Source organism: Chelmon rostratus, chromosome 13 (assembly GCF_017976325.1).
Source record: "Chelmon rostratus isolate fCheRos1 chromosome 13, fCheRos1.pri, whole genome shotgun sequence".
Classification (NCBI taxonomy): domain Eukaryota; kingdom Metazoa; phylum Chordata; class Actinopteri; order Chaetodontiformes; family Chaetodontidae; genus Chelmon; species Chelmon rostratus.
The window spans coordinates 20,831,909-20,856,681 of record NC_055670.1 but is presented as its reverse complement, the minus strand read 5'-3'; the positions used below and the strand labels follow the sequence as shown (position 1 = coordinate 20,856,681).

The window sequence follows — 24,773 nt, the reverse complement described above, 5'->3', positions numbered from 1 at the left end:
GCTCAGCTGGACCTTTAAAGGGGAAGCGACGCTTTAAAAGCCTGGAGCTGCTCAGTATGTGAGGGAAACATGATGCACTGGATGCAAACTGTTTTCAACACCTTATAAAAGGCAGAAAAGTTAATAAAACATGCTCAAATAATAGGAAAAACATGGATAAGGATTAAAAGATGTACTGCCTCAAACTAAAAGTAGTATTTTATATATATTGACGTCAATGTGAGAAAATGTAGATGATAGATTAACTTATTCTGTATATTTTCAATAGATATTATTTCTCCACAATACCAGGAACACAATTCAAGGCAATTTATTTGCTGGGTCTAAAACATGTCAAATTTATATATTGTGCACATAAATCAGTCAATGTGTGTGTGAGCACATGGAGGACTGTGGTAGTTAATAAATTCATACAGACTAACCTCTGTCTGAAACATATACTGTAATATTGCTTAATTTGTTGGAAGCTGCACTCAAGGCTGTCCCCAGTATCTGCTGTAATTCTGAAACACATGATGTGTTTTAATAATTCGCTGCTGAATCAAGCCGACCGCCTAGAGGGGAAAGAACTGTCATGAAAGGACTCGTGATCCACGGAAAGGACTTCGGAGTCACTAACTCTTGCTCCTGCACACTGTATATCAATGTTTCTGTGGACAGAAGGATTGGGCATTCAGTTCAGATGCTGGTTGCATGTAGTTGTTCTGGGTAACTATAAAATACATACCTACAGTAAAACATCTTTGGGTGTGTAACACACACCAGAGAGGCATGCAGCCATGGCTCTGTGCTGCCTGATGACAGATGAACCTTCGACACTGAGGCCATGGGTGGTGCTCTAAAAATAAATGCACAGGTCAACAGTACCAGGTTGCTTGCAGACTTCCAGCCCTGCAAAGACAAGGAGAGCTGAAGACATTTCTAAAATACGGTGCAACACTATTTGCATTTAATCACACTTTGATTGGAGCAGAACGTAAACAAAGTCAGATTGGAGATGTTATCTGACTACTCCAGACCCTGGGCATGTGTTTTATGCACATGAAGTGTAGTTCATGTTTAAAAAGGAGATTGGGCCTTTCAGTTGGGCCTAACTTCAGGATTAGTGGTTAACTGCAGCAACAAAAGTGAAAGGTGTACTCATTAGCAGCAGGATCCATTGTGAAATTCAAAGGGCAAAAATCAATGGAGGCTTTTTTTGTTATTGAAAAGGCAGTCATGACTTAAGTCACTTCGTCTTTGAGGAACCCCACGGTTAAAAGGGACTCGCAGGTGGACAACGGAGCTGTCCTCTCCTTGGACCGTGCTAGTCTTTAATCCACCTGTTGAGACTGGGGCCAGCTTCTCTGCTGAAAGCAGGTGTCCGTCCCTCCTGCAAGGGGCCTTCAGCTAAATCTCCGACCCGCATCACAAATGCTCCGTCCAAATCTTGCTTAATGCCCGTTAAAGGGCTCCTTCCTGATAAAGCTTTGTGCGTGTTGCAGCTGTTTCATGGCTCGCCAGAGAAAAGTTGTTGCTAATGTTACTTGAGGGTCCTGAAAAGAAAGTTTTAAATGTTTTACTTCTGCCAGGTCGGACCAGGCGTCAAAAGAAACTCGTCTGGTTGAGTGACTGGCCGTGCCAGACGCCACAAGGACTTCATCGTCAAAATCACAAACCAGGCTCATTTATCATTTCACCCATAATGTAACTGGAGCAGTCAGACCCCTCATTAAGTCTCCATTATAAAGCTAACTTGACTTTGAACCCTAAACTGCTCTCAGCGACAGCCACTTCTCTGCTTTGACTCTTATAAACAAGGAGACAAATGTTTATTGCAATGTAACCATTTATTTCACTCCACTACAAAATTATAGAATTATTTGAACTATGATACAATCTCCACATATACATAATGTACAGTTTACAAAGAAACAGAGGATATGATACAGATAGTTTACAGTGTAGTCCTTTCATGTAAGACACATGAACACGCAGGTTCGCACTTTTCCAGGAGTTTATGCATGGAAGATTTTTAAATTTGACTTTCCAATAGGTTACGGTATGTTTGATGAACTAAATATAATACTGAAATCAGACAGAATGAGAGAACTTTCTGACTGCTGAATCCTCAGAGGATATCAAAAAGATCCGTCAAACGAAAAGCATTACTAGACATTTCCCACTAAAGCAATGCAGTGTTCCTCTTTTGGAGGGTAATTTAGTTTTTTCTGTAGTTACTGATGTTTATGAAAAGTCTTAACAAAAAAAAATCAGAAGCTATACAGGACATTTCTGCCCACTGGTTGCCTGTTCTACTAGATCTACTGGTTCAAGCTATATTCCATTCACAAAGATAAATCTGGGTTCTTGTACCAATTTAAAAATTGTTGTGTACATTTAATATAGTAAGTCATGACATTAGAATTGTGACAGAAACGATTCATGCTCTTCACACAGCTGTTTAGCGCCTAACCTATTATTAACCCATTCGTCTGAAGAGGCAATGGAAGCTGAAACCCATATTTGGGCAGAAAATGGATGTTTTGGAGGCCTATGCAGAAAAGAGAGAGAGCAGATACAGTACGTTTATCACATTCACATCCGGAAAAATAAAACTAGTTTTGGTACAAAAGGGCATTAAGAAAAAAAACATCTAAAGTCATTGATACATTCATCAATCCGACCAGGATGTCACAGCCAGTCACAGTCTACAGTATTAAATCTTCTGGGAGACAAATCTGCAGTAGGGCTAACAGAGGTAGCAACTGCACCTGTAAAAGTAGCAACAACCATGTAAAATTACATTGGTACTATTACTTAAATGTGGTAACTGCATTTTCACTGAGGGTGAGCTAGTTTACTGTGCGAGGGACAGTGAGAAGCATTACTGGAAAATAATTTCAGGAAAACTGGGATAGTGGTTGCTTCCAGTCTCATGTCTCTACTATCCAATCATCAGTCTAGTATTGCTTCAGATTTTAGCTACATCTGTAAAGCACATTTCTTAAAAGTCACAAAACGGGCTAATAAAATATTGTCTAACTACTTTTTTAATCTATAAAGAAGTTAAAATGTTCAAACAGAAAGTTGCCATCTGACCAAATATTGTCTCCATCACAAAAAAGAAACAGTTTGGCAAATCCTACAGTACGAATAGCGAAGGGACCTCCACGATGGCAGCTATCCTGCATGCTCACTGCAAGGAGAAAGGATATACACGTACGTTTCCCTGAAAGTACATTAAATTGTGTGTGTGTGTGTGTGTGTTCCAGTCTACGTTATGTTTTATAAGAGATACAAAAAAGAAACGTTAACACTGCTTTGCCGTCAAAAGCCTTTTCCAAGCAACTTGAACCTTCCCAAATAACTCTCATCAAAGTGCAGCAGTGCTTCAAAAACAGAAAAGTGAAATAACAGAGAGATAAAATATGTGTATCTTTTTGTACAAGATGGAATAAGGTTGCTGTAAGCACAGTAAAAGGTTGCTGAAACAGTCAATTTTTTTTCTTGAAAGAAAAGGATTACAAAAAAAACAGAGAAGATCAGTGCAACATGCAAAAAGTCCCAGAACAAACTCAAACGACAATCAATCGACTAGGCCATCGGGACTCCCCACATGAGTCGTAGATTTCTCCATGCAAGCCCTAGAAAAATATAACCTGTATAATATTTAATTATTGGTGTATAGCTAATCCAGTAGCACTATAGCAGATGGAAAACAGCGACAGAACCAGATCACAAGCCTGCTGACTACTTTAATCAAACTGCACGGTTAGTCCAAAGTCCTCACAGCCCGGAAAAATAAGAAGCGAGGTAACGAAACAAAAATGTGCCACGCTCTGAAGAGTTTCAATTCTTTACGAATTCAAACTAAAAAACAAAGATGGATGTTTCACATTATTATCACTACTTGGTCCAGTGATTGCTGAGCGAACTACAAATCAAGCTTTCATGTTAATTATTGTTGATTTTGGAAAATGGAGGGCTCTTCATGAACTGATCCAGCATTAAATACAACTATTTACTCTAACTTCCAAGTCATGAGCTGTGCATTGGCTCATTCCACAAAGGCACCATTACAGAAAAAGGGTCAATATAAGTCAGCTGAGTGTGCAGAGCAGAAGGATTTCTTTCATTTATTTATGGATTTATCTGCCAGTCACAGCAGGAGTTAGAATAGTCACACCTCCAAACCATCACATGGAGCTTTTATTTACCAACATCTGCCTGATGGTGTCTGATATCTTTGGCTCCATCTCACTTTCTAACAAAACATCCTGTTAGCGCAGTGTTTGGTCCTGTCCCACATGATCTCCAAGGAAAATGGTCTTACCATCGTTCTGAAAGAGAAACACTTCGTCTTCATCTTCTGTGCATTTTTAGGACAATTTTTCACTGTACATGTTGTTACTCATTTCAGGTTCTGGAGGAGAAGTTTATTCCAGTCACCATCTTCTGGATCTTCTCTTCATTCTTCAGTATGTTGGACTTCACAGCACAAATCTTGTCCTGCTGGTCCTTGATCAGCTGCTCCAGCTCAGCTAGTTCTACCTTAAGAGGCTCCACTGCCCTGTCTGTCGCTCTGCAGCACATACAAGCAAGCACACACGCACAAAAACACATAAGGCATGAGTACCGCAAAATAACACACAAAAATATAAAAATAAGTGGACATATTGTCCACAGCCACCTCAAAGTTTCTCATCACTTTGAATTTAAGATAAAAAAAATATGTCACAAACAAGTCACACAATATGTAAAATGTCTGATTACATTAAATCTGTGTTTCAGTGAATCTAATAGATACAAAGACAAAAAATAAATGGTAGAAGTTTAGCAGAAATTGTTAAGAATTTCATTGTTCATTCAAAAAACAGGTTGATATTCATTCCTTTCACCATAGCAAGACAAAACAACAACAACAAAAAAAACAATTATTATTTTGGAATCAGCACTGAATATGAAGTAATGGAATCAGTAAATGTAATAGAAAGATAGTCTGTCCTTGAACTGGAACCGGGCAATAAAATATATTCAACCACACATAAGTTAAAGCGTGCTGTGTTTGTGCCAAGCCCACCTCTGCTCCTGCAGCAAGGCCTGTGCATGCTCTTTGTTCTCCCTCCGCCAGGTGTTCAGTTCAGCCTGCATGGCGTCCATGTCCTCCTGTATGTAGTCCATGATCTTACCCAATGGCAGGGTGCTGCGGCACACCATCTGGATGGATGAGCGGAGCCGCTCGATCTCGCGTGTCACCATTTCTCGCTCCTTCCTCTGCGCCGCTTCAGAGACCACGTTCTGGAAGTGGAGGTGGTGAATACCATGGGTGAGGTTTGGGGGATTACATTTTTGGAGCTGTCTACTTAGAAAGAATATGAAGATTAAATAAAATCTGAGGAGCACACATGTTGATATGTCAGGAAAGATTAATTTAATTTCATGAGCAGGTTCTTCTTGATCAAAGTCTTTATGGGCACAGAAAGAAACTAAGTTGTTTTCAAATGCATTACTTTAACTAGACACATATCAGACAGCTGTATGAACACACACAAAAATCACTTGTGTGTCCCTAGACCAAAACATAATAAACCCTCTTTAGGAATTCTACCTTTGCCAGCAAAGTCTCAAATGCCCAGAACCAGAGCAGGGCTGCATTTAGTGGTTTAGGATTTCAAGGCTAAAAATGTTAGGCAGGAATTCTACCAACCTAGCTGTATATATAAAGATCAAACGTGCGGCTGAATTGTGTTGGCCAAAGTATGGGCACTGGCTGATGAAGGCCTCCAGTGTATGGTGCGCGGCTGGGGGAGGAGGGGTTCACTATACCCCAATTACACTCAGTCCCCCTTTGGCGAAAAGGAGGGGAAGGTATCAGGGAAGGACCTCCCTTGGCAGGGAGCAAACCCAAGGATGTTTGCTCAGCTGGGCTTCGCAAGGCCTCTGAGTGTGTGTGTGTGTGTGTGTGAGATGCAAAAGCACTCAGTACTGCAACCCTAAAGCCACACACACTCACACATACACACATGCACCCAACACCAAGCAGAGGTTCGGGCACAACAGTGGACACACACAGGCCCCTCCCGCACTCTCGTTCTTTAAGTCTTGTTTATTTTAGTAACAGGCTGTGGCAGTGGGGTTATTTTACTACAGTATTGAGTAACAACTACTACACTTATGCCTCCTTTCAAGTTCAACTCTTGGCCCAATCTCTGCTATTTGGCTCCACAGATGGGAGCACCTGCCTTCATGAGGCAGCAGAAATCTCATTTGCGACAGTGTGTAAACTAAATGACAGCTTCCCCTTCAAAACACACAACCTGTCATGGAGCCCGCTCGGCTGGCCGGCCACATATGCTTGGCATAGCTGGCGCACATAGCATTTGCCTTATCAAGACATCTCCTAAAACAAACCAAAGAGCCTGGTAATTACAATTTGAAAAGGCAGCTTGACTAGACAAGACCACACTGTAGATATGACATCAAGCCTCATTGTTTGCCATCAATCCTTTTCAGGAAGCAAGTACAAATTTCTGACAACTTGACTCTTTGTTACCCGCCTGTGGTGGCTCAGGAGTGTGAGGGTTGAAACGCCTTGGCCCAGCGGTCCCCTAACAAGGTGGGTGGCTTTCCACTGGGTGCTGTGAACCCTGCAGCTAGACAAACACTCTATGGCTCATTCGGCCTGCCTGACTGCGGTTTGGTCTGCACGGCCCAGACAGGACCCATGGCTTCATTCTATTTGCCGTCCCCTCGCTACCTCGGCCGCCCCTCCCCTTCTCTGTTGGAAAATAAAAAACTTGCTGTGAAAACATGACCCCTGGTTCGTGTGCACTCTGTCCGTGTGGATATAAATCACAGCTTTATGGAGGTCTCTGTCAGGGTCTACGAGACCTGTGTGCTCCTAGTTTTCCTTTTTCTCACCCAGATCACAGAACAATATTTAGACGTGGTGACCACAGAGGAGCAAGAGGTGAGAGGGGACGAAGGGGGGGCAGGTTTTCCCATTATCTCAGACAGTGATGAAAGCCCCAGGCAATGGGCAAGACGCAGCCTCTGGCTGGTGGTAGAAAGGGCAGGTGGACTAATAAGAGGTAGATCATGAGGTCTTTATCTTGTCGAAGCAAATAAACACTTTTCATCAGCATTTATGTTGCTGTTGGACTGCGATATACTTGTCAAGTTGAAATCTTTTAACTACAAACGTTCTGCTTGGTTCTGCTTCAAAGAAAGAGAGAACAGAAAGAACTTCATGGATGCACTGCAACACTGCAGGATATATAACATGAAATTCACCCGGTCATCACATGCCTAATCAGCATAATTGGGAAATGCTTGTAAAAATGTAATTTATGGGCTGCTTATAGGGTTTTTCTGAGGCAAAAGGGGAGAACATTCTTCAAAGTATCCTCTGACAAGAAAAATGGTGTGCATGCATAGAACCTGTCAGCAGCAGATCAACCTCTAGGGTATCATTAGCAGGGAAAACATTAAATTAGACGCTAGTTTGACTTGTTGATGGCGAGTGATCAGCTTCCCTCATGAGGAGAGAAGCCCCATTCATTTTATTCATTCATTACTGTTCATTAATTAGCCCCACTTTGGTCAGAGCAGGAGGATGAGAGAGCACAAACCTCTCATTAGAACTGCCTTGCCCACAACCCAGTTGAAGTTATGGTGGTTGCAGTAGGTTGTGGCACAGCAAGCTGAAATGTCAGTTGCTAATCACTCTTTTTGAACTCAAGTGAGCTGCTCTTTCATCATCACAAACACAAATATGAAAAAAAAAAAAAGGATTCGCAGGGCATATAGATCATTGAAGACCACACAGAACAACTTTGGAGCTTCTGGGAACAATTCTACTGGCTACTGGTGGCCATTTGAAGATACTGATGCACAGCCTGATGATTTTACAACATATTCCTGTAGATGATGTGAGAGGTGAGTCAGAGAGCGAGGCAGAGGATGAGAATTGGCTCTGGACGTTGTTTATGGGCTTCCTCGCCATTTTTCATAGAAAGCCAGTCAAAAGTCTAGCTAGATCATAAAAATAGCTTGGATTCAGTGAGGTGAAGAGAAAAGCTTACGGCCAGTGAGGTTACAGGATGTTGTTGCAAGGTCACTGGGGAGACAACTGAGATCACCACCCTGAGCTACAGGGCGAACTGAAAGGAAACTTACAAAGGAACCACTGGAAATGCTGCAGCAACTGAAAATGAAAACTGTATTTTAAAAAGGTGGTTCGTCATTCAAATGTTGTCCTTTAGACAAAAAGCGGTTGTGAAGAGTCTGAAGATATGATTTCTGATCATTCTCAAGCTCTTTTGTCAAGGTTGAGGTCTGATAACAGACTATAGGTGCTCCTCATAAACCTGACCAAATTCCAATATGACCTCTGCAAAAGTAATATGACTAATGGAATGCCACAGGGCCATTTCCTTATGTTTCCACAAAAAACGCTGGATGTTTATGAAGACACAGAGGTCTGCAGAGAGGAGTATTTATTTTCTTGACAATTCTGCAGAGAGTATTCTGGCCCTTCTCCTCTGTGACTCTCACTCAACAGCCATCCATTTGTATGCCACAGGGTTTATTTATACATTACAAACCTTCATCAAGGCTAATTTGATGGGGGTAAAGAAAAGGGAGAAAGAGTACACAAAAAATCTTATGAAAACGCAGCTGCTGCAAGGGGCAGATTCTGTCTAAATAAAAAGAGAAGTATCTTGGAATAATATACAATACCAGCGAGGGGTCATGAGGAAGGTCATCCCCATAAATATACAGCAAATTCTTCAGTCACACACACTGTGGTGGGACATGGCAAAATACAATCATCTGAGTGTTTAAGAATTCCCTTTATTTACATCAGCACAGCAATGGGGCAGCTAGGCACTGGCATTAACAATAGCAAAATTAATTCAGAAATGACAAAAAACATAAATTACAACGGGAATAAGACCATATAGACTGGATTTTCATAAAATATACAAAATGGTCCAAAGGCCAAAAACGTTTTTGAACTCGACGGGATGTTGGATCTTGAATCAGGGTGGTTTGTGACTCATACGGACAGTGTTTTGATAAACTTTGGTGTTTAAGAAAATGAATTGCGACAGCTGAAATTTTAAACCCGTCATACCACATAGAATGAGGAAGCTCAATATTTACATTTTTGACCCTGCGTGTTTTACCGTGATTACAAGAAGAAGAAGAAAAAAACGACTCCATTAAGCTGACCTCTCCACCCTTTCATGTCTGGAAGGAAGTCATTATAGTTCTTTATACAGCTGACGAGGCAAGGCCAATAATGACGGGGGGGTGGACTGAACAGCTCCTATGCGCAGACATACCTGCTCTAAGCTGGTGCAGACCAGGGCAATCTGAAATGAAGGTCCGAAAACTGAGGAGGCTGCATTAAGGAAATTAGGATAAACTCTACAAGGATATGCTCATGTTACACAAAGAGCTCTGCTGTTTTGGATGTTTTGCCATGTTTTGTCTATGTATGTTTGCTTTGACTTGCATAATTTTGTTTAAATTCTTTCCATAACATATGTTGAGGTGGGTAGAGATATGTAAAAAGTACATTTAACACATGTAAAGTAAAGTTGGTTAAACCCTGGACCTACAAACTCCTGTCAAGCTGGTGGTTAAACTGAGACGACTTCAGGTGCGGGTTATGAGGGATGATGTCTGAGGCTGCAGCTAGGAGGGGATAGATCGGGGGCCTTTCTGCATGAGTGACTGTCCAAAACAGTGCATCCATCAGAGTCAGGGTGGTCAGCTAGGAAGGGATGCCGGGAAGAGTATGCTTCAGTGAAGAGGACCACCCAAAGCAGACAGCGTACGCCACCTCACGCCATGGAGTACAGACCAAACTGTAAGCTTCACACTGATTCACACTCCAAATAATGATGAAAGACCACTCTCTCTCTGGCTGACAAATAAGCTGAAAGAGAGGAATGCTTGAGCAACACCAGCGTCACCTTGAAAAAGTCGGCTAATATGACATCCAACTCAAAGAGAAGATGAGAGGAAAGAACAAACTTCTAAAGAAGGCCTGACCCCTGTGAAGAACTGAAAACCTCAATGACTGAAAAACCGGTTGTGCGTTGTCCATTCTCTGGACTAACCTCCACAATAAATGAAATGAATCCACAAGCAGGGAAAGCTCTAAAAGTTCTAGTTCCCAAGATGGCAGACACCCTCAAACTGTAAACAGAACAGAGAGGTCTGTAATCACAAAAAGTAAGCATACCTAAGACATTGAGCAGCCACAGAAAACAAGCTCATTTTGCTCCAGACATCTTGATGTGCGTATCAAGTACGTGTGGTCTGTTAAAGGCCATACTTGCTTGTCTGGTTATTAGCCCTTCAGCTTCACTGAAGGGGAGCATTTTTGTGGTTACAAGGCGGTGCAATTACACCTCTCTGCTCCATTTGTTTATATCTTTCTTTTGATAATAACCAGTGTTGCACTGGGCATTTCACTGTGGTTAAAGCACTTGCCCTGGGGAGCAAACTTTCCAAAAAGAATGGCTGACGGCAAGGTTTAACATGAGCTCCGGGTCACATAATGACAAGCTGGAGAGAAGTAGGCTGATACTGCCCTCTAGTGGTGACTATTAATGCTACTACAGCTGTACATACCTGTTCTTTAGATTTGGGGGAGGATGGGGACAATTCATAGTCTTTCTTGGTCTCAAGGATCTTTTTCACAAGGCCACCTACAGAGAGAGAAACAACAAGAGGAAAGGTGAAAGATCTGTTTCCTCACACCACCTGGTGGCATAACACAACAAGAAAGAAAATCAAGAGAAAATGTGGCATTACTACTCCATCAAAAACAACTAAAAAGCAAAAATCTAAAACAAATATGACCGTGTACCGTGTTTGTCTTCACTGTCGAGTTCTCTGGCACGCTCCTGTAATTGAAAAAACACAAGATAACTTAGCAAGGTTTATGTTTTCCAGAGGTATTTGAACAACTCGCTGTTCAAGTCACTTACCACCTCCATCTCAGCAGCATCTGAAGGTGGAGGGACCGCCTCCTCCACGACAAACTGCTCATCTTCATCCTCCTCATCTTCAGACAGCCTCTTCCCATCCATGATGACTGGTGCTGAAGGCTTGGCACTGGACAACCTGAGAGAGAGGCAAAGAGTGTGACTCATTTCTAACTGAAACCTTATATAGCATAGATAGATACATGATGAGATTTGGTTTCATCATTCTGAGTAGTGATCCATCTCTGGCAGGAATGACACATGTGTTCAGACTGAGAATGTATTCACAAAGAAGAGGAGGCTGTCTTTCTTCCAGTATAAATTAGAGTTGGTGAATATGTGTGGTGAAGTCACCTCTCAGCTGGGGTCACATCAGTGCAACTTTCCTGTCTCTTGACTCGAGGAGGTGCTGGGCGAGCACTGCTGGGCCGTGGAATTAGCCTGCTGCTGTAGAATGAAAGGATTATACATAAATTATTTCAGAAGTAAAATATTTGCCTTTATACAAGTAATTTCTACTTTGTTTCACAAGCTATGTTGTTTCCTTCTCGACTACTTTTACAAGGCAAATTATCTGTTAACAGCTCTCTGCTGAATGTCTACTTTGTGTCAGCTACACTGAGTCATTCAGATTTTCAGATGATAATTGTTGCTCGGAATAATAAACATTCACAACATTAATAACAGTAAAACTGCTATAACACAGTCAATCGATTGTAACTGATTAGTCAGATAAAAACCAGAACATTCATAATTATCCAAATTAAAGGCTGTGTAATCTACTGTAACTGATCCTGGGTCAGGCCCAGGAACAAGCCAGTTGCAAAAGCACAGCTACCCTAAATTTTAACTAAATAGCAATACAATACAATAACATTGGTACTACACCCTAAAAAGTCACCACATAAGTGAATAAACATATTAACATTCACAACACAAAAGTCATAAGATTCAGAAATGTACTTCATATTAAACTGCCACTGCACAACGTTACATTAGATTTTGTTTGGGTGCTGATCAAACTGTGTCGAGCCTGGTGTACGGACAGATGCATGTGCATGTTTGACAGATTAATGTGAGAGCATGAACAAAGGTTTAGTGTTGACTATACAGACCTGGAGGCCATGTCGGATGGCACTGAGGAGCCTGCAGTGTCTCCGTTTTCCTCAGGGGCAGATCTCTGGGCTAACTGAGCATCTCCATCTGTGAAAGGACAACAATGACTGGCAGTTGGCTCAGCATACGGCACCTGTGCTTTGCATGGTGAATGCTGACACTTAACTACTCGCATTTATAACATGTGCATTCCAATGTCCTTTTCTTTGGATTTAAACACTACCATTCTGGCGAAGCTTCAGGTACTTCAAAATACCAAAACGAATTTCAGCAAGGACAAATAAATTCAGCCATATAACCTCACCTTTACACACTTTAAAATTGGATTAATGGAGATTTGGGATTAATGTGAATACTGGCTATTGGACCCACAAATGGACTTTATCTTTCTGGACTTACCTTTTATCGAATTTCTATTAACTATTTTTGTTTTGTCTCTCCTGACATATTTTGATTTTCCAATTTTTATCCTTCTGTGCTGAGGGTTTCTTGAGTTGTCCCTCACCTGCTGCTATTGTAGGCCTGTAAAACCCACTGAGACATCGCATCTGATACTGGGCTTCACAAATAAACCTGAATGACTTGCTCAGAAAAGTTAACAAAGAATATCACTGAGTATGTTGCTCAATGAGTGACTATAGGGTTAGGGCTATGGTATTTTGCTTATTTACAGCAGTGATTGATATGAGTACTCTCCTTCTCAATTACTGGAAGCACCAAACTTACTTATCAAGTTCCAGTGTGCCAACTCTACTGCCATGTCGATCCCATTTCCACATGAAAAATTCTTCTCTGAATTTTAGAAAACTTTATACTCTTTTTTTTGCACACAAATACACAAGAGAGATGAGATAGAGAACAATTACCTCCATCACTGTCAGATTCATCTGTTGAGAGCAGAAAAAGACAAGAAGACACCATTAGTTTCCTTTCTAATACAACTAGGAATATGATAATAGAGCAATGTGATATGTAAAGTACAGAGTATGAAAAACATATGAACCCATAGGACATTTATCTTTGTAATATTTTGAGGGAAATTCTTTTTTGGAAAACCTTTCTTAATGTCAGTTCTATAACGCTTATATTACCTCCACCAACAATGATTCTGATGAGTCACTCCTACCACCCACTAAAAGAAACTAAGCTAAAAAGGTAAATGGAGCGTAAACAGAAAGCAGTCAACTGTAAAATGAATTTGGACAAACTGAAAAGCCCTTCTGTCAATGATTAAAGTGCAGTAATTTAATACAGCTGTATTAACTATGTAAAGATATACCTCACTGGTCTACAGTAGGTGATTAAAATGGGCGGAGGGGCAACATTACCTTGACCTCCAATTTTGGGTCTCCGCCTCTGCCCTTTGGCAGATGAAGGCCGAGGTATTTTAGCTGGACTATCAGACTGTGGAAGGAGGAACAACAAGCAGGAAAAAGATAAAACTTTTGGACAATAAGCACTGAAAAGCAACTTTCATATGCTAACCATCAATTATTTTCTTTGGTAAGCTTGAGGTACCCAGAAGTTTGGTACAGTGCTACTCAGCACCAATAAATCTTGAAACTTACCACACTTGAGATGTCCAGTTATGCTTAACTGAACATCTCAAGTCTCACTACACACTGTCAAACATTTAAACTTTGAAATGGCTATCCCACATCTGAACAAGAAAGCAAATGAACTTAATTGTTTTACAGCTGACTTACGGAGCTCAGACATATATCCTCTGTCATGAATAAGTCTCACAGCACATTGGCTAGACTTAGGTTTAGCATTGCAAAAGTGACATTGAGCCATCTCTGCTGAAACAGAGTAAGTTCTTACCTGGTTCTCAACTGCTTCTGCAGGCTGCACAGGCAAAGATCACAGCATTATGCTATACACTATTCACATTCTTCAATCATACATCTAATAAGAGGAAACAAGACCTTTCTGTTCAACACTACAGCCCAAGTTAGCGCTAACCCAAGCAGCCTCCAACACCAAGGCCATTGCAAAAGTCACTACATCTAACACTCAAATGTGTATAATACACAGTAATTTTCTAATGATCATCTCTGCAGGGTTAAATACCTCTTCAGCTGGTTTAGGTTCCTTGCAAGAATAAGAGGCACAACATTAGAAAATAAATTTGAATTGAATTGAAAAAGGTGTATAAGTTGTCAAGTTTAATACAACATGTAAAATCACTGACTCATCACTGATTTATCAGTTGGCTGACTGGACATACAGGGAACTCTGCCACGCCATGATTGCAGATGAGAGAATCCAATGGTCCTGACCACAGACACCATATTATGTGCAAAGATTCTGCCAAATGACAGAACTTACCGCTGGCACAGGTTTGGCTGTTTTGCTGGGCTCTTCAGGGCTGGGTTTTTGCTGTGGTTCCTCTGATACTCTGGCCTGAGCACAAGCACACACACAGAAGGTAAATAAAGGCATTGTTGCTAACATTTTAGATGTGTGTGGAGTTAAGTAGCATACCTTGCTATTGCCACTCTCTCCACTTTTGTTTTTCTCTTCACCCTCCTTGTGTCGCTCTCTCTCTTTGTCCCTGTCTCTTCGTTTGTCTCTTTCCCGATCTCTGTGAGAATCCCTGTCTCTCGTCTTTTCTCTGTCTTTGTCTCTCTCCTTGTCTTTTTCTCTTTCCCGATCCCGCTCTCTGTCCTTCTCCTTGTCCCTGTCCTTGGCTCGTCCTTTGTCTCTGTCCCTGTCTCGCTCCCGCTCGCGGCTCTTGTCTTTGTCGCGGTCTTTGGCGTGGGGGTCCTGTTCGCTGCGGTGGTGCTTGTCAGGGCGCTCCCTGTCACGGTGGTGGTCTTTCTCCACATCTCTTCGTCGGCTCTCCTGCTCTTTGGACTGGTTTGGGTCCTTCTGGTCCCGGCTGCCGCTGCGCTCTGTAATCTTTTTCTTCTCCTGGAATAGTTCAAACCAACACATAGGGTGTGGATTTAATGCCAAGCACAGCTATACACTGGGAAACTGGTCATTTGAGAAGCTCATTGATTTTTCAAATGAAGCCTGAAAATGCTAAACCCTGACACGCTAAGATCAGTGTGTAACAAATCCCATGATTGGAGTGGGCTATACCTCTCTGTCCAGATGACGTCCCTCCCTATTTTCCTTGTCCTGGGACCTGGAGGTGCTGGCCTTCGTCTTCGTGTCTACCTTTTCTCCTGTAAGAACTCGCTTCACTGCATCGTCACTAGACATCTGCCGATGAAGTGGAGAAAAATCATTCAATTAAATACAGAGATAATATCAATAAGTAATTTTACTATTTGTTTTAATATTCAACAAGGAGTGTGCAGAGAAGAGTCCTTCAAAGGGATGGCATGAGTTCAAATTATGTTGGAAAACATTTTTTACACTAAAACTGTAACAGTTAAAAAGGTGCTACTCGGTAGTTTACATTGACCTCCCTGTGGAATGGACCAATAAAAGGGTTCAATGAGAGTGCTACAGTTATGTTGTGACATAATACTGAGGTAACAATGTAAAAGTAGTATTTTCCAGTGTTAAGCATTCTTGAAAGAAAAAGATACAATAATCATCAACAAATTCAAATTTGGGCATTTTTAATTGGGTTTATCAGCAACCATGTCGCATACATTTGACCGTGTCCAACTCATCTTATCCATTGTTAATCTGAATGTATCTTACTTTCAGAAAAAAATGTATATTAGTCAGATTCTTATTTTTTCCTGAAATAATATTTCTATTACAGTTGTAATAGAAGAACTATGTAGAAAATATATGTTGCATAAGATCGAAGAAGTACACATTTAAATTGCCAAGAATCATCGATACGACATGATATCACAATGCTGTTAGAAGAACAACTATCTCCCAGGCACCAGCTCATATGTTTACACTCGATCTCCAGGGTGCAATTAAAATATTTCAAAGTTTTCCCTGACGTAGCTGGACAATTTTCCCAAGAGTATAATATTTTGACGGGAAAAATAACACACTGAATTTTCTTTTTATGTAGTGCCATAACTTTGTTTCTCTCCAGCACAACATAGACAATATGATCAATAAATGATATGGAGATACTGCAGAGCTGGAGGGTGAATGTTTTCGATTCACCTTTCAGCTTTTCAGAGTAAGAGTGTGAGTGTGTAATCTCCCAAGGACACAGACCTTGTTGAGGCAGCACTTGGCCATGGCCTGCAGCAGCTCATTGGTTTTCTCAGGCTCATGGCCGGCAACAATGCGTGCTGGTTTTGCTGCCAGGGGCTCGCCACTCACCAGCATCACGACATCTATTGCTTTCTGTAGGAAGACTATCTTAGAGTCCTTATCCTAGGAAGAAAAAAGATGCTGTGGTGAACAGGAGAGTTCACAGGAGGGGTAAGAGACATGATGTGGTTTTGAAGGCAAGTGAACTCCACTTGGAGTTATTTTCCAACAGTTCAGAATGATTAAACCTTTGAGACATGCATTTCCTTGCAGAGTCCAACACAAGTTACTCCTAACAGTGCCACAATTCTACATAGTGTGCATAGTCATGTAGAGTTTTTGAGTAACCTGTTTCTATGGTACAATGGAGTTAGCTTTCTGAACATAAAATCTAGCATATCATGGTCAAATCCTGAATCTCGACAGGCCAATGAGTAACAAGTTGCCTTTTACAAGGCAGCAGGAAAGAGGAAATGAAAAACCTGGATTTATAACAAGGAAACAAATACCCAACCCCCCACCCCATTGATTTTTTTCTTGCATTATTGTATGTACATAAATAAAACAGTCCCTATTCCAGACAAATGACCCAGCTAAGCAGTGCTTCTGGCCTTATCTGCCTGCTGCATCTGAGAGGTCTGCCAACTGTGTAACATAGGGACTTGTAGCTGGTGCAACCACCTGGCCCTGTGTAATATCTCTTTAATCATGACATTTCTATTGAGTAACATGTTCTTGCACAGGTCGTCTCTATACAGTTAATGAAATAAAAGTAGGCTTAATGCAAGAACTCACATTCTATGGTAATGGTGAACATCATTACATCTGAAAACAGGGCAGCTGGTGTCTGAGAGGGCTTGTAGTTGCCATGACTAACTACTATTTTGGGATTATAGCAGAGAGTTATAGTACTGTTGAGTATAATAGCCAAGGGCAGTAGTTTCATAAGAAAGTATTTTTCAAAACAAACAAAATGCCAGATTTTCAAAGAAATGAACTTCACATCTGTTGATTCTGCTATAGTATCAAAGCAATAACAATCAAAGTGCTCAAGATAGCAAAGCATTTGATAGGAACGTTACAGAAACTTCAGTAACTTGTAAGGCATTGGGTTTTGAACACTGACATTTATCAAAGCCGAGCATCATCCTATTCAGTATTAATCTGGGGTCAGCTGTCAAACAGAAGACTTGAGTTCTGACACCTTGGCAGGCCCTCTTAGTCATGTCCTGCCAGATCCTCTCACTCAGTGTGTCACACAGGCAGCGTGTAGGGTTACCGACACACACAGACAAGCTCAGACCGTCCCATGTAACGCACAGGTGATCTCATACAAAAGAGAGGCTGCTGCATAGGACAAAATACATATTCTGCAATTTCTCATCTTGGGATAAATAAAGTATACCTACCTACCTACCTATCTAACTATCTACCTATCTACCTATCTATCTATCTTCCTACCTACCTATCAAACAAGCCCATTAACAAAGACAAATGACTAAATATGAGATAAACAATATTACTCAAAGAATAATGATATTAGTTCAGTGTAGCAGGAGGCCAGAGTTTAATTAAAAAAACAAAAAAACAAAACAATAGCTAAACAGTGTGGTCACCTTACCTTAACATTATCTGACTTCATTTCATTTTCTCCATACAAGCCTTTCATGAAACCTGTGGTCCTTATGACCTGAAAGTGGTGAGAAATAAAAGGATTCACACAAAGTTGTAAGATTATTTACAATATGAAGTGTTTCATATACCTACAAAATACATGCTGTAGACCACAAATTTCCACTGCTTCACCCAAATTTTCCCAGCCAGGGATTAATAAAATTAATCTTATCTTATCTTACTATTATGCAGCTATACCACGGGCAGCAGCGTTAAAGTGGCTATCTGTGGTTAAAAAGCAGTATTGTGATAGACAAACCCTGCAGTCAAACACATTTCTAATCAGAAGTAAGGAGGAGAAATAAATGAATATAGTGAAATATTAGACTACTCAACAGGTGGAGAGCAGAAATGAGATTTCACATCCATTTAGAAAAGTGAGATCAACAGATTGTACTGTGCTTGACACCTCTTTTCAAAGGGTTCTATTGTGTTAGATATGAAAAATAAAAACAATGTAGTTTAGAAAAAGATCATTCATTGCTTTGATTGAGGCTAACCTTGAGGCTTCCTAACGCACACACAACCATACAATCCGCATCACAACATTTTAAATAAGGGTATGTATGTTTCGTATATGCTTCGTGGTTAGTAGGTAGTAGCTGAACCTAGTACCCTTGTACCTGACAGTCTTTTCACCTGAGAGTAAAAGTTGCTGTGGCTTGTTAAATCGATCCCAAATGTTAAGAAAACAGACAGTTTACTGTTGAGTTAAGTTCATCAGTAACCTTCTCAGCCCTTCCCAAAAGCACATAGAAAGGCTTCGAGTATATCTGTAATTTACTCATAATCTGTAAGTGAACCTCCACTTGTTTTGTAAGCAACTTTGAACTACACAAACAGAATCCAATAATGGTAGCAATGTTTTACATATACACAGCGATTAATTATTGCACAACCCTAAGTACTATAAGACACCCCAGCTACAATAAGCTGCTCGGCAGCCGTGATCTCAACGTCACGGGTTCGGAGAACCAGACAAATTTAACCGACTTGGAACTCACAATCGTCTCAATCTAGCGATCTAATAGTGGACAAATTGGTTTGTTGATCCCTATGTGGGCTCAGGTCGTTCCTAGCAACTTGACTACGCTGTAGACGTTGCTACCTAGCGCTTAGCTAACTAGCTAACCCAGTAGCTATCTTAACTAAATGGACCACAGAGCTCTGAACTGCAAGTGAACCTTAGCCACTTTCTGTGGCTGATGATTCACCTTTAGGGTTTAACTGCTTGACCGACCTTATTCGTACAACGATAGAAAATTCGATGGCTTGTGAAAAGGCTGAAACGTTACTGCGAAGTTAACGTTAGCTAACTTACTTGGTTAGCTAAGTTTATGCTAACGTTGGTGTATTAGCCAGCTAACTGGCTCGTTTGTCTGTGCTTTAAAAAGAAACAGCCCAGTTGTAGTTAGACTTTTCATAAATATGAACAAAAGAAGTTAATGATATTAATTCAACAAACACCAGCTTGCAAACGTTATCGTAGCGTTGGCATATCAGTCTCACCTCACTGAAGATGTCGTGTAGGTATCGAAACGGCGGCTTGCTTAGCAGTTTTTCCGTGAGAGGTGGTTTCTTTATCACTTTACCCAGCGTGTCCTGGGTCTTTTTTATCACTGTGCCATTCATGGCAGCAGTCGAAAGTGAAGCGAAGTAGTTTAAACGCAAAAGAGACAGGTAAAACAAATACGGAGTGAGGAAAACTTGGCGGTTCTGTCGCCTGGTTGCTATGTCAATATTCTGCAATCCCACAGTGCATCATTAATGCCGACTGCGCATGCGCTGATGGTTTACGGTTGCTAAGCACTGCTTGTGACCATAGCAACAGCTAACAATCTGCAACAAGGCTGCAATAGATAGATAGATAGATAGATAGATAGATAGATAGATAGATAGATAGATAGATAGACTGCACTGGGAAGAACAACTGACACAAGTCATAAAAATTAAATAAGGCATGAGCATGACAGAATGTTGTTGTTTCTGATCAGGCCTTTTGAGCCAGATCTCATTTAAAATAACACAAATGCTGGTATATATTTTTCAGGACCCCTTAGGGAACTGTCACAAGGCATTAGACTCAGCAATGAGAGGAGATCAGTAGCTTAGGATAGGGTTAAAGAGATGTGTGTGTACATGTGTGCAACACTGTATTGCTGAGGCCTTCATTGATGTGTTGGTAGTCTAACTTTATTGATGAGCCCGATAGTCTTGCTACCCCGGTCACCCTTCTTATAACATCAAACAGTCCGATTCTTTCTCACAGATGAGACTGTATGCCAATGTATGACTGATGATGTATGATTTTTTTTAGTTTTATATATATATCACACACTGTGAGACCCTGTGCAATATGTGTGCTCAATCAAAGCCAGCCCAGTATCAATCCATCTGTATCTCTCCTGCTGATTCATGCATGCGAGGTAAGACAGAAATACTTGAATTACGAACTACCTTTTCTATCAACATTATCATAGCATAGTATTCATGATATCCAGATGCTTCACACAATTAAAAGCTTGTTACTGAAAATGTTGTGCATGATTAGGGATTGCAAGTGATTGTTCTAATCCTCCTTTGTCATTATAGTATAGGTTCCAGTGTAATACAAAGAATTCAAAACAGACATGATGGTAGCAACATGGCAGCAGCCAGAGCTTTTAATAGCAATGCAGATTATAGATGAAGATGACATTTAGGAATTCTGCTGCATTGACAGTGCCACTGTATAAACAGCCGTCTGAATCCGAGCCTTGTGAAGCTTGTTTGGTGAGTCAGAGGAAAACGTGAACTGCAGATATTGGTAAAATGTGCTGTTAGCAAACCCTGTGATTTCCACACTGGGTCGAAAATCTAATTCTGTCAAATGACCATCTCACTGAATCTCACTCTAATCTAATTGCCAGCTGTCACTGCAGCCCTCTCAAAGGACAGGAAGTGATGCTTCGCTGGGCCTTGTTTGCTTTGTTCTTTGGTATCTGTGCCAGTGCTGGAGAACAGGAGAAAAAGAAAGCGAAGCCTCAGTCCTTGTCAAACGCTGCAGATCCTCCTTTCTTCAGGCATGCACAGCTCCAGTTTCCATCTCAGGAATGTGAGTTTGTGTCACAAGACGCACAAATAAAGTCCTGAATTTGAATTTTGCATGTCACTGAAATGATTTATGATACCAGGACCATAGAGCAGTATGGCATATTCATCGCTGTTGACTGCGTCGCTGTTTTGTCCCGCAGGTTGGGCGGGGGGTAGTATTAGTTGGGTGAAAAGTTAAGAAGAGGGCCTGTCAAAGATGATCTAAAGGTAAGACTCTACACATTGATAACAGTCTTGAACATTTGATGAGTTTGGATATGAGGACAAAATGTAAATGAGTGCAATTTGTGCCCTTTAATTCATTGATATACAGTAGCTGCATCCGCATGGCCAGAGCCTAACAGATGGTGTGCATATGAATTAATGTCGCCTGATTACGCTGAAAGTGAGAGACGGCTCCTCAAAATGCTGCTTTCTAATCACGGATAGCTTTGAAGATTCAGCGAGAGATGAACAGTTTGAACGGAAAAACACATTGTGAGATCCTTCATGTTCACGTTGTTTCATACAACCACTAATTTTATGCAGTCTGGGAGCCAGATATTTTCATCCTAATGTGACCATAAGGATGATGAGGTGACTTGCTGGTTCAAGTTGGGGTTGAATGCTGTATAAGGCAGAAATACATCTGTTGTATTGCTAATGGAATAAAGCACCATTACTGTCCCATAAAAGCAAAAAAAATAGCCTTTTATTTGTCATTATTCTTTAAAATCTGACACGGGGACCTCGATTTGTCAGGGATTATGTTGTGCAAGACTGCATTCACCACCCATCATTGTGCTTACTGTGTCGAGGAATGAGTTGAGCAGTTTCTCTGTGGCTTTGCTCTCACAGTCAGAAGCCTCTGATGGTCATCCATCATCGAGACAACTGCCAGTTCAGTCAAGGTAACGCAGTAACTCTGGTTTATTACTGTTGAAAAATCCTGGATGTTAAAATATGTGCTTGCACATCCTGCGCTGTCCTTCTAGCCCAGAGTTGGGCCTGGTTTCAGGGGGAACACAATGGTTCCTTAATACCTGCCAAGCAGGCAATGAAGAAAGGTTAGAATTATATTCATTAATCACACAGCTGGTTTCCTGGAAGGGAGCTGAATGGAAGTTTCTACTGGTGTTTCTTAACACATAAACAACAAAGACCACCTGCAGGGCAAAATCTGGCTCTCACTTTTGATTTCTGTCAGGTTTGAGGAAAAAAAAAGCAGAATGTTTTACAGGCTGCCTTTGAATGTCTGAGCATTCCAGTGCGCTATCTGACTGTTCATCATCATTACTCTGTTCACAACTCAATTACACCATTTTTAGGACAATTTAAATAAGAAGGGTTTCATACTTTTATAACCTATTACATTGTGTTATCTCTAGCAAACAAGCCAGACATGGTTATTCTGTAGGTCCAACCTGCAAAACCTGTTCCTCACCTGTGTCCGTTAAAAAGTAAGAAAGCAAAGTGCAGAAGGCCAAAAGTTTATGAACACAGGCTGTGATAAATGAAAAGGCTGGACCGCATTTATGATTCCTTCTTGCTCATGTGTTCCTTTTTGATTCTTTATAAGTGGGTTGCAACCCTGTGAAGTTTTTAGGAGCATATGAAGATTGCTAATGAATACTTTAGAGCCAGTTCTTTTTTTTTTTCTTAAAGCTAAAATAAACAGAATGATTTCAACAATGCTGTAGAAGGCATTTGTTGCTGTGAAGTCCATCCAGAGAAAGGCCAAAGAGGATTTCATCATGGAAAACAGTGCATGCACGTAGAAATGGCAGCAAGTCGTGAAAAATGCTGATGAAATGACTGATATAAAGGGGTAACAGCTACATGAATGCTTCATAAGAAGGTGGCTGTATTGGATAAAGTTCCTACAGCGCAAGTAGAATGCTTTTCAACCACAATCTTGGTGTCAGCATAGAATTTCACTGCTCGATGCCTTATTTTTTATCATTATCTAAAGTGACACGTAATGTAAATTAGTCAATTAGCTTAAATCATGGGCACCGGAGGCTTAATTAAAGGTTCAAAATTATGTGCAAAAAAGAACAGCATCTTGAGGTAAGCATCTGTTAAATATACACTTTATTTGGCCTCATTGCTGACTAAATCTTCTGTTTATATATATATATATATACATTTTTTTTTTTTTTTTTTTTTTTTGCAGTAAGAGACTGTGGACAAGAATTTGTTCCCTGATGGCTACCATGTTCCCAGAATCCTCTTTGTCAGTAAATATTACACTATTCATCATAGTATAGTAATAAAGAATTTTTAGTTTGATAGGGTAGTCAATAGAAAACATTTATTTCCCTCATGGTGCTTTGAGATTCAATTAAATAGCAAAACTCACTGACGATCCTCTGACTTTCTTAACTAGCTTTGAAACGCTCTCAGTTTTTATGTCTTTTAAGTGCAACAAGCACTCAAGCAGAACAGATGGCAGAGATATGGCGCCGATGAGAGGGAGAGGAACAAGGTCTGACTGACTCAGTAGTTCTGTATTCCTAATGATGGTGTGGGAAGTGTTGGGAAACTCTGAAGATTCTGTTTTTCACTCCGTCCTAAATGAGCACTGATGCTGACTGAAAATGACACCTGTCATCTGTTTGTGCTCACATGTCCTCACTTTCTCTCTTTTAGTTAGTTTCACTTGCTCGCGTTCCATCTTTACTGCTTCATATTTGCACTACAAGCTGCTTTTCATGACGGTTTTACAGAAACAGCATCAGTTCACATAATGAACAGCAGTAACGGCACACCAGCGTTATCTAATTATTGCGATCAGATAAGGCTGCTTGCTGTCCTCGGCTGTCTGTGTACGGCAGGTCTTTCTGCAGATCCATCTATGGCTGTGAGCGCAGACGTAAAAGGGAGAGTACAGCAAAAACCACTACGCCTACGAGCCTGGTGACAGGGTATACTGTGACTGACCTCTCTAAGCTTGGGGGAGGAAGGAAGGGGAAGGAGAGTGCTGCACACCTCATATGTCAGGAACCTGAAGACAGACTTTTTTTAAACCCTCATGTTCCCATCACAATATTTTGACAGCGAAGACAATCTGTTGTTGTGAGATGGGTCTGACATGTAGAACGAGGGGCTTCATGTGGCTTTTGCAGGTTTTAGGTTTTAGAAGGGGGGCAGTTGAGGTCTCGGTACTTTTCGAAATACGGCATAATCATCCTCCAATTTTTAGAATGAAGTTTTAGTTACAGAAACAGAAGGCAGGAGGCTTTAAAGGTAATGATAATCATTAATTAACAAAATAGTGACAAAATCCCCTGAAAACATTTGTACATGACAAGAAAAACAAGGCAAACTCAACACTGGCCTGGCAACACAGATCGATGCCTTCAAACGCAGTTCAAAAGTCTGTAAAATGACGTGTTTTTAACTTAAATTTGATTTATGGATGAAAATCTGGATTGTGTGTGTTTGTCCACTGATTTTATGTGAAAATACTTTTACTTTCACTTTTTATGCCTCTATTTGCAGCCAGTACTGGTGCAACAAAGCTTTACTTGAGCATTAAGGTGATTTTGGTGCTGAGGCTACACTGTTAGTCACATTCACACACTGTACCTTTAATATACAGAAACGCACACATGCACAAACATGTGTTGAAAACCAACCGCTGTGCACGTAACATAGCATTACAGACAAATCATTACACTGTCAAATGATGTCAGTTGTCTTATCAAAATGAACTGAACTGTGTGTAATGGTATT

At 40.8% G+C, this 24,773-nt stretch overlaps 1 protein-coding gene across 5 annotated transcripts; it reads right to left on the bottom strand.

The window, feature by feature from the left end:
- Positions 1-1,820: 1,820 nt before the first annotated feature.
- traf3ip1 (TNF receptor-associated factor 3 interacting protein 1) lies at positions 1,821-19,704 on the bottom strand. Of its 5 annotated transcripts, none has more exons than XM_041951288.1 (18): positions 19,473-19,704; positions 17,911-17,979; positions 16,251-16,412; positions 15,195-15,317; positions 14,592-15,020; positions 14,436-14,510; positions 14,178-14,198; positions 13,929-13,952; positions 13,433-13,508; positions 12,971-12,991; positions 12,104-12,191; positions 11,343-11,435; positions 10,992-11,127; positions 10,871-10,907; positions 10,633-10,709; positions 5,063-5,280; positions 4,432-4,564; positions 1,821-4,322 (listed from the first exon to the last, which is right to left on the bottom strand). In XM_041951288.1, exons 1-18 carry the CDS (start codon positions 19,593-19,595, stop codon positions 4,263-4,265), a joined length of 1,965 nt encoding a protein of 654 aa, XP_041807222.1. In that variant the 5' UTR covers positions 19,596-19,704; the 3' UTR covers positions 1,821-4,262. The 5 variants fall into 5 exon arrangements, with proteins under 5 accessions (XP_041807222.1, XP_041807223.1, XP_041807224.1 ...); XM_041951289.1 differs by having other exon boundaries at positions 11,343-11,432; XM_041951290.1 differs by lacking the exon at positions 14,178-14,198.
- Positions 19,705-24,773: the final 5,069 nt, after the last annotated feature.

What these genes read in the sequence shown, in the direction of transcription:
- traf3ip1 (XM_041951288.1), bottom strand. Translation starts at nt 19,595, where the DNA reads ATGAATGGCACAGTGATAAAAAAGACCCAGGACACGCTGGGTAAAGTG. An exon ending in TGAATCTGACAGTGATGGAG is followed by an intron (nt 12,192 to 12,970) that starts GTAATTGTTCTC and finishes GTCCTTTCACAG; the next exon opens with ATGGAGATGCTCAGTTAGCC. An exon ending in CCCCCAAATCTAAAGAACAG is followed by an intron (nt 5,281 to 10,632) that starts GTATGTACAGCT and finishes CTCCACTTCCAG; the next exon opens with AACGTGGTCTCTGAAGCGGC.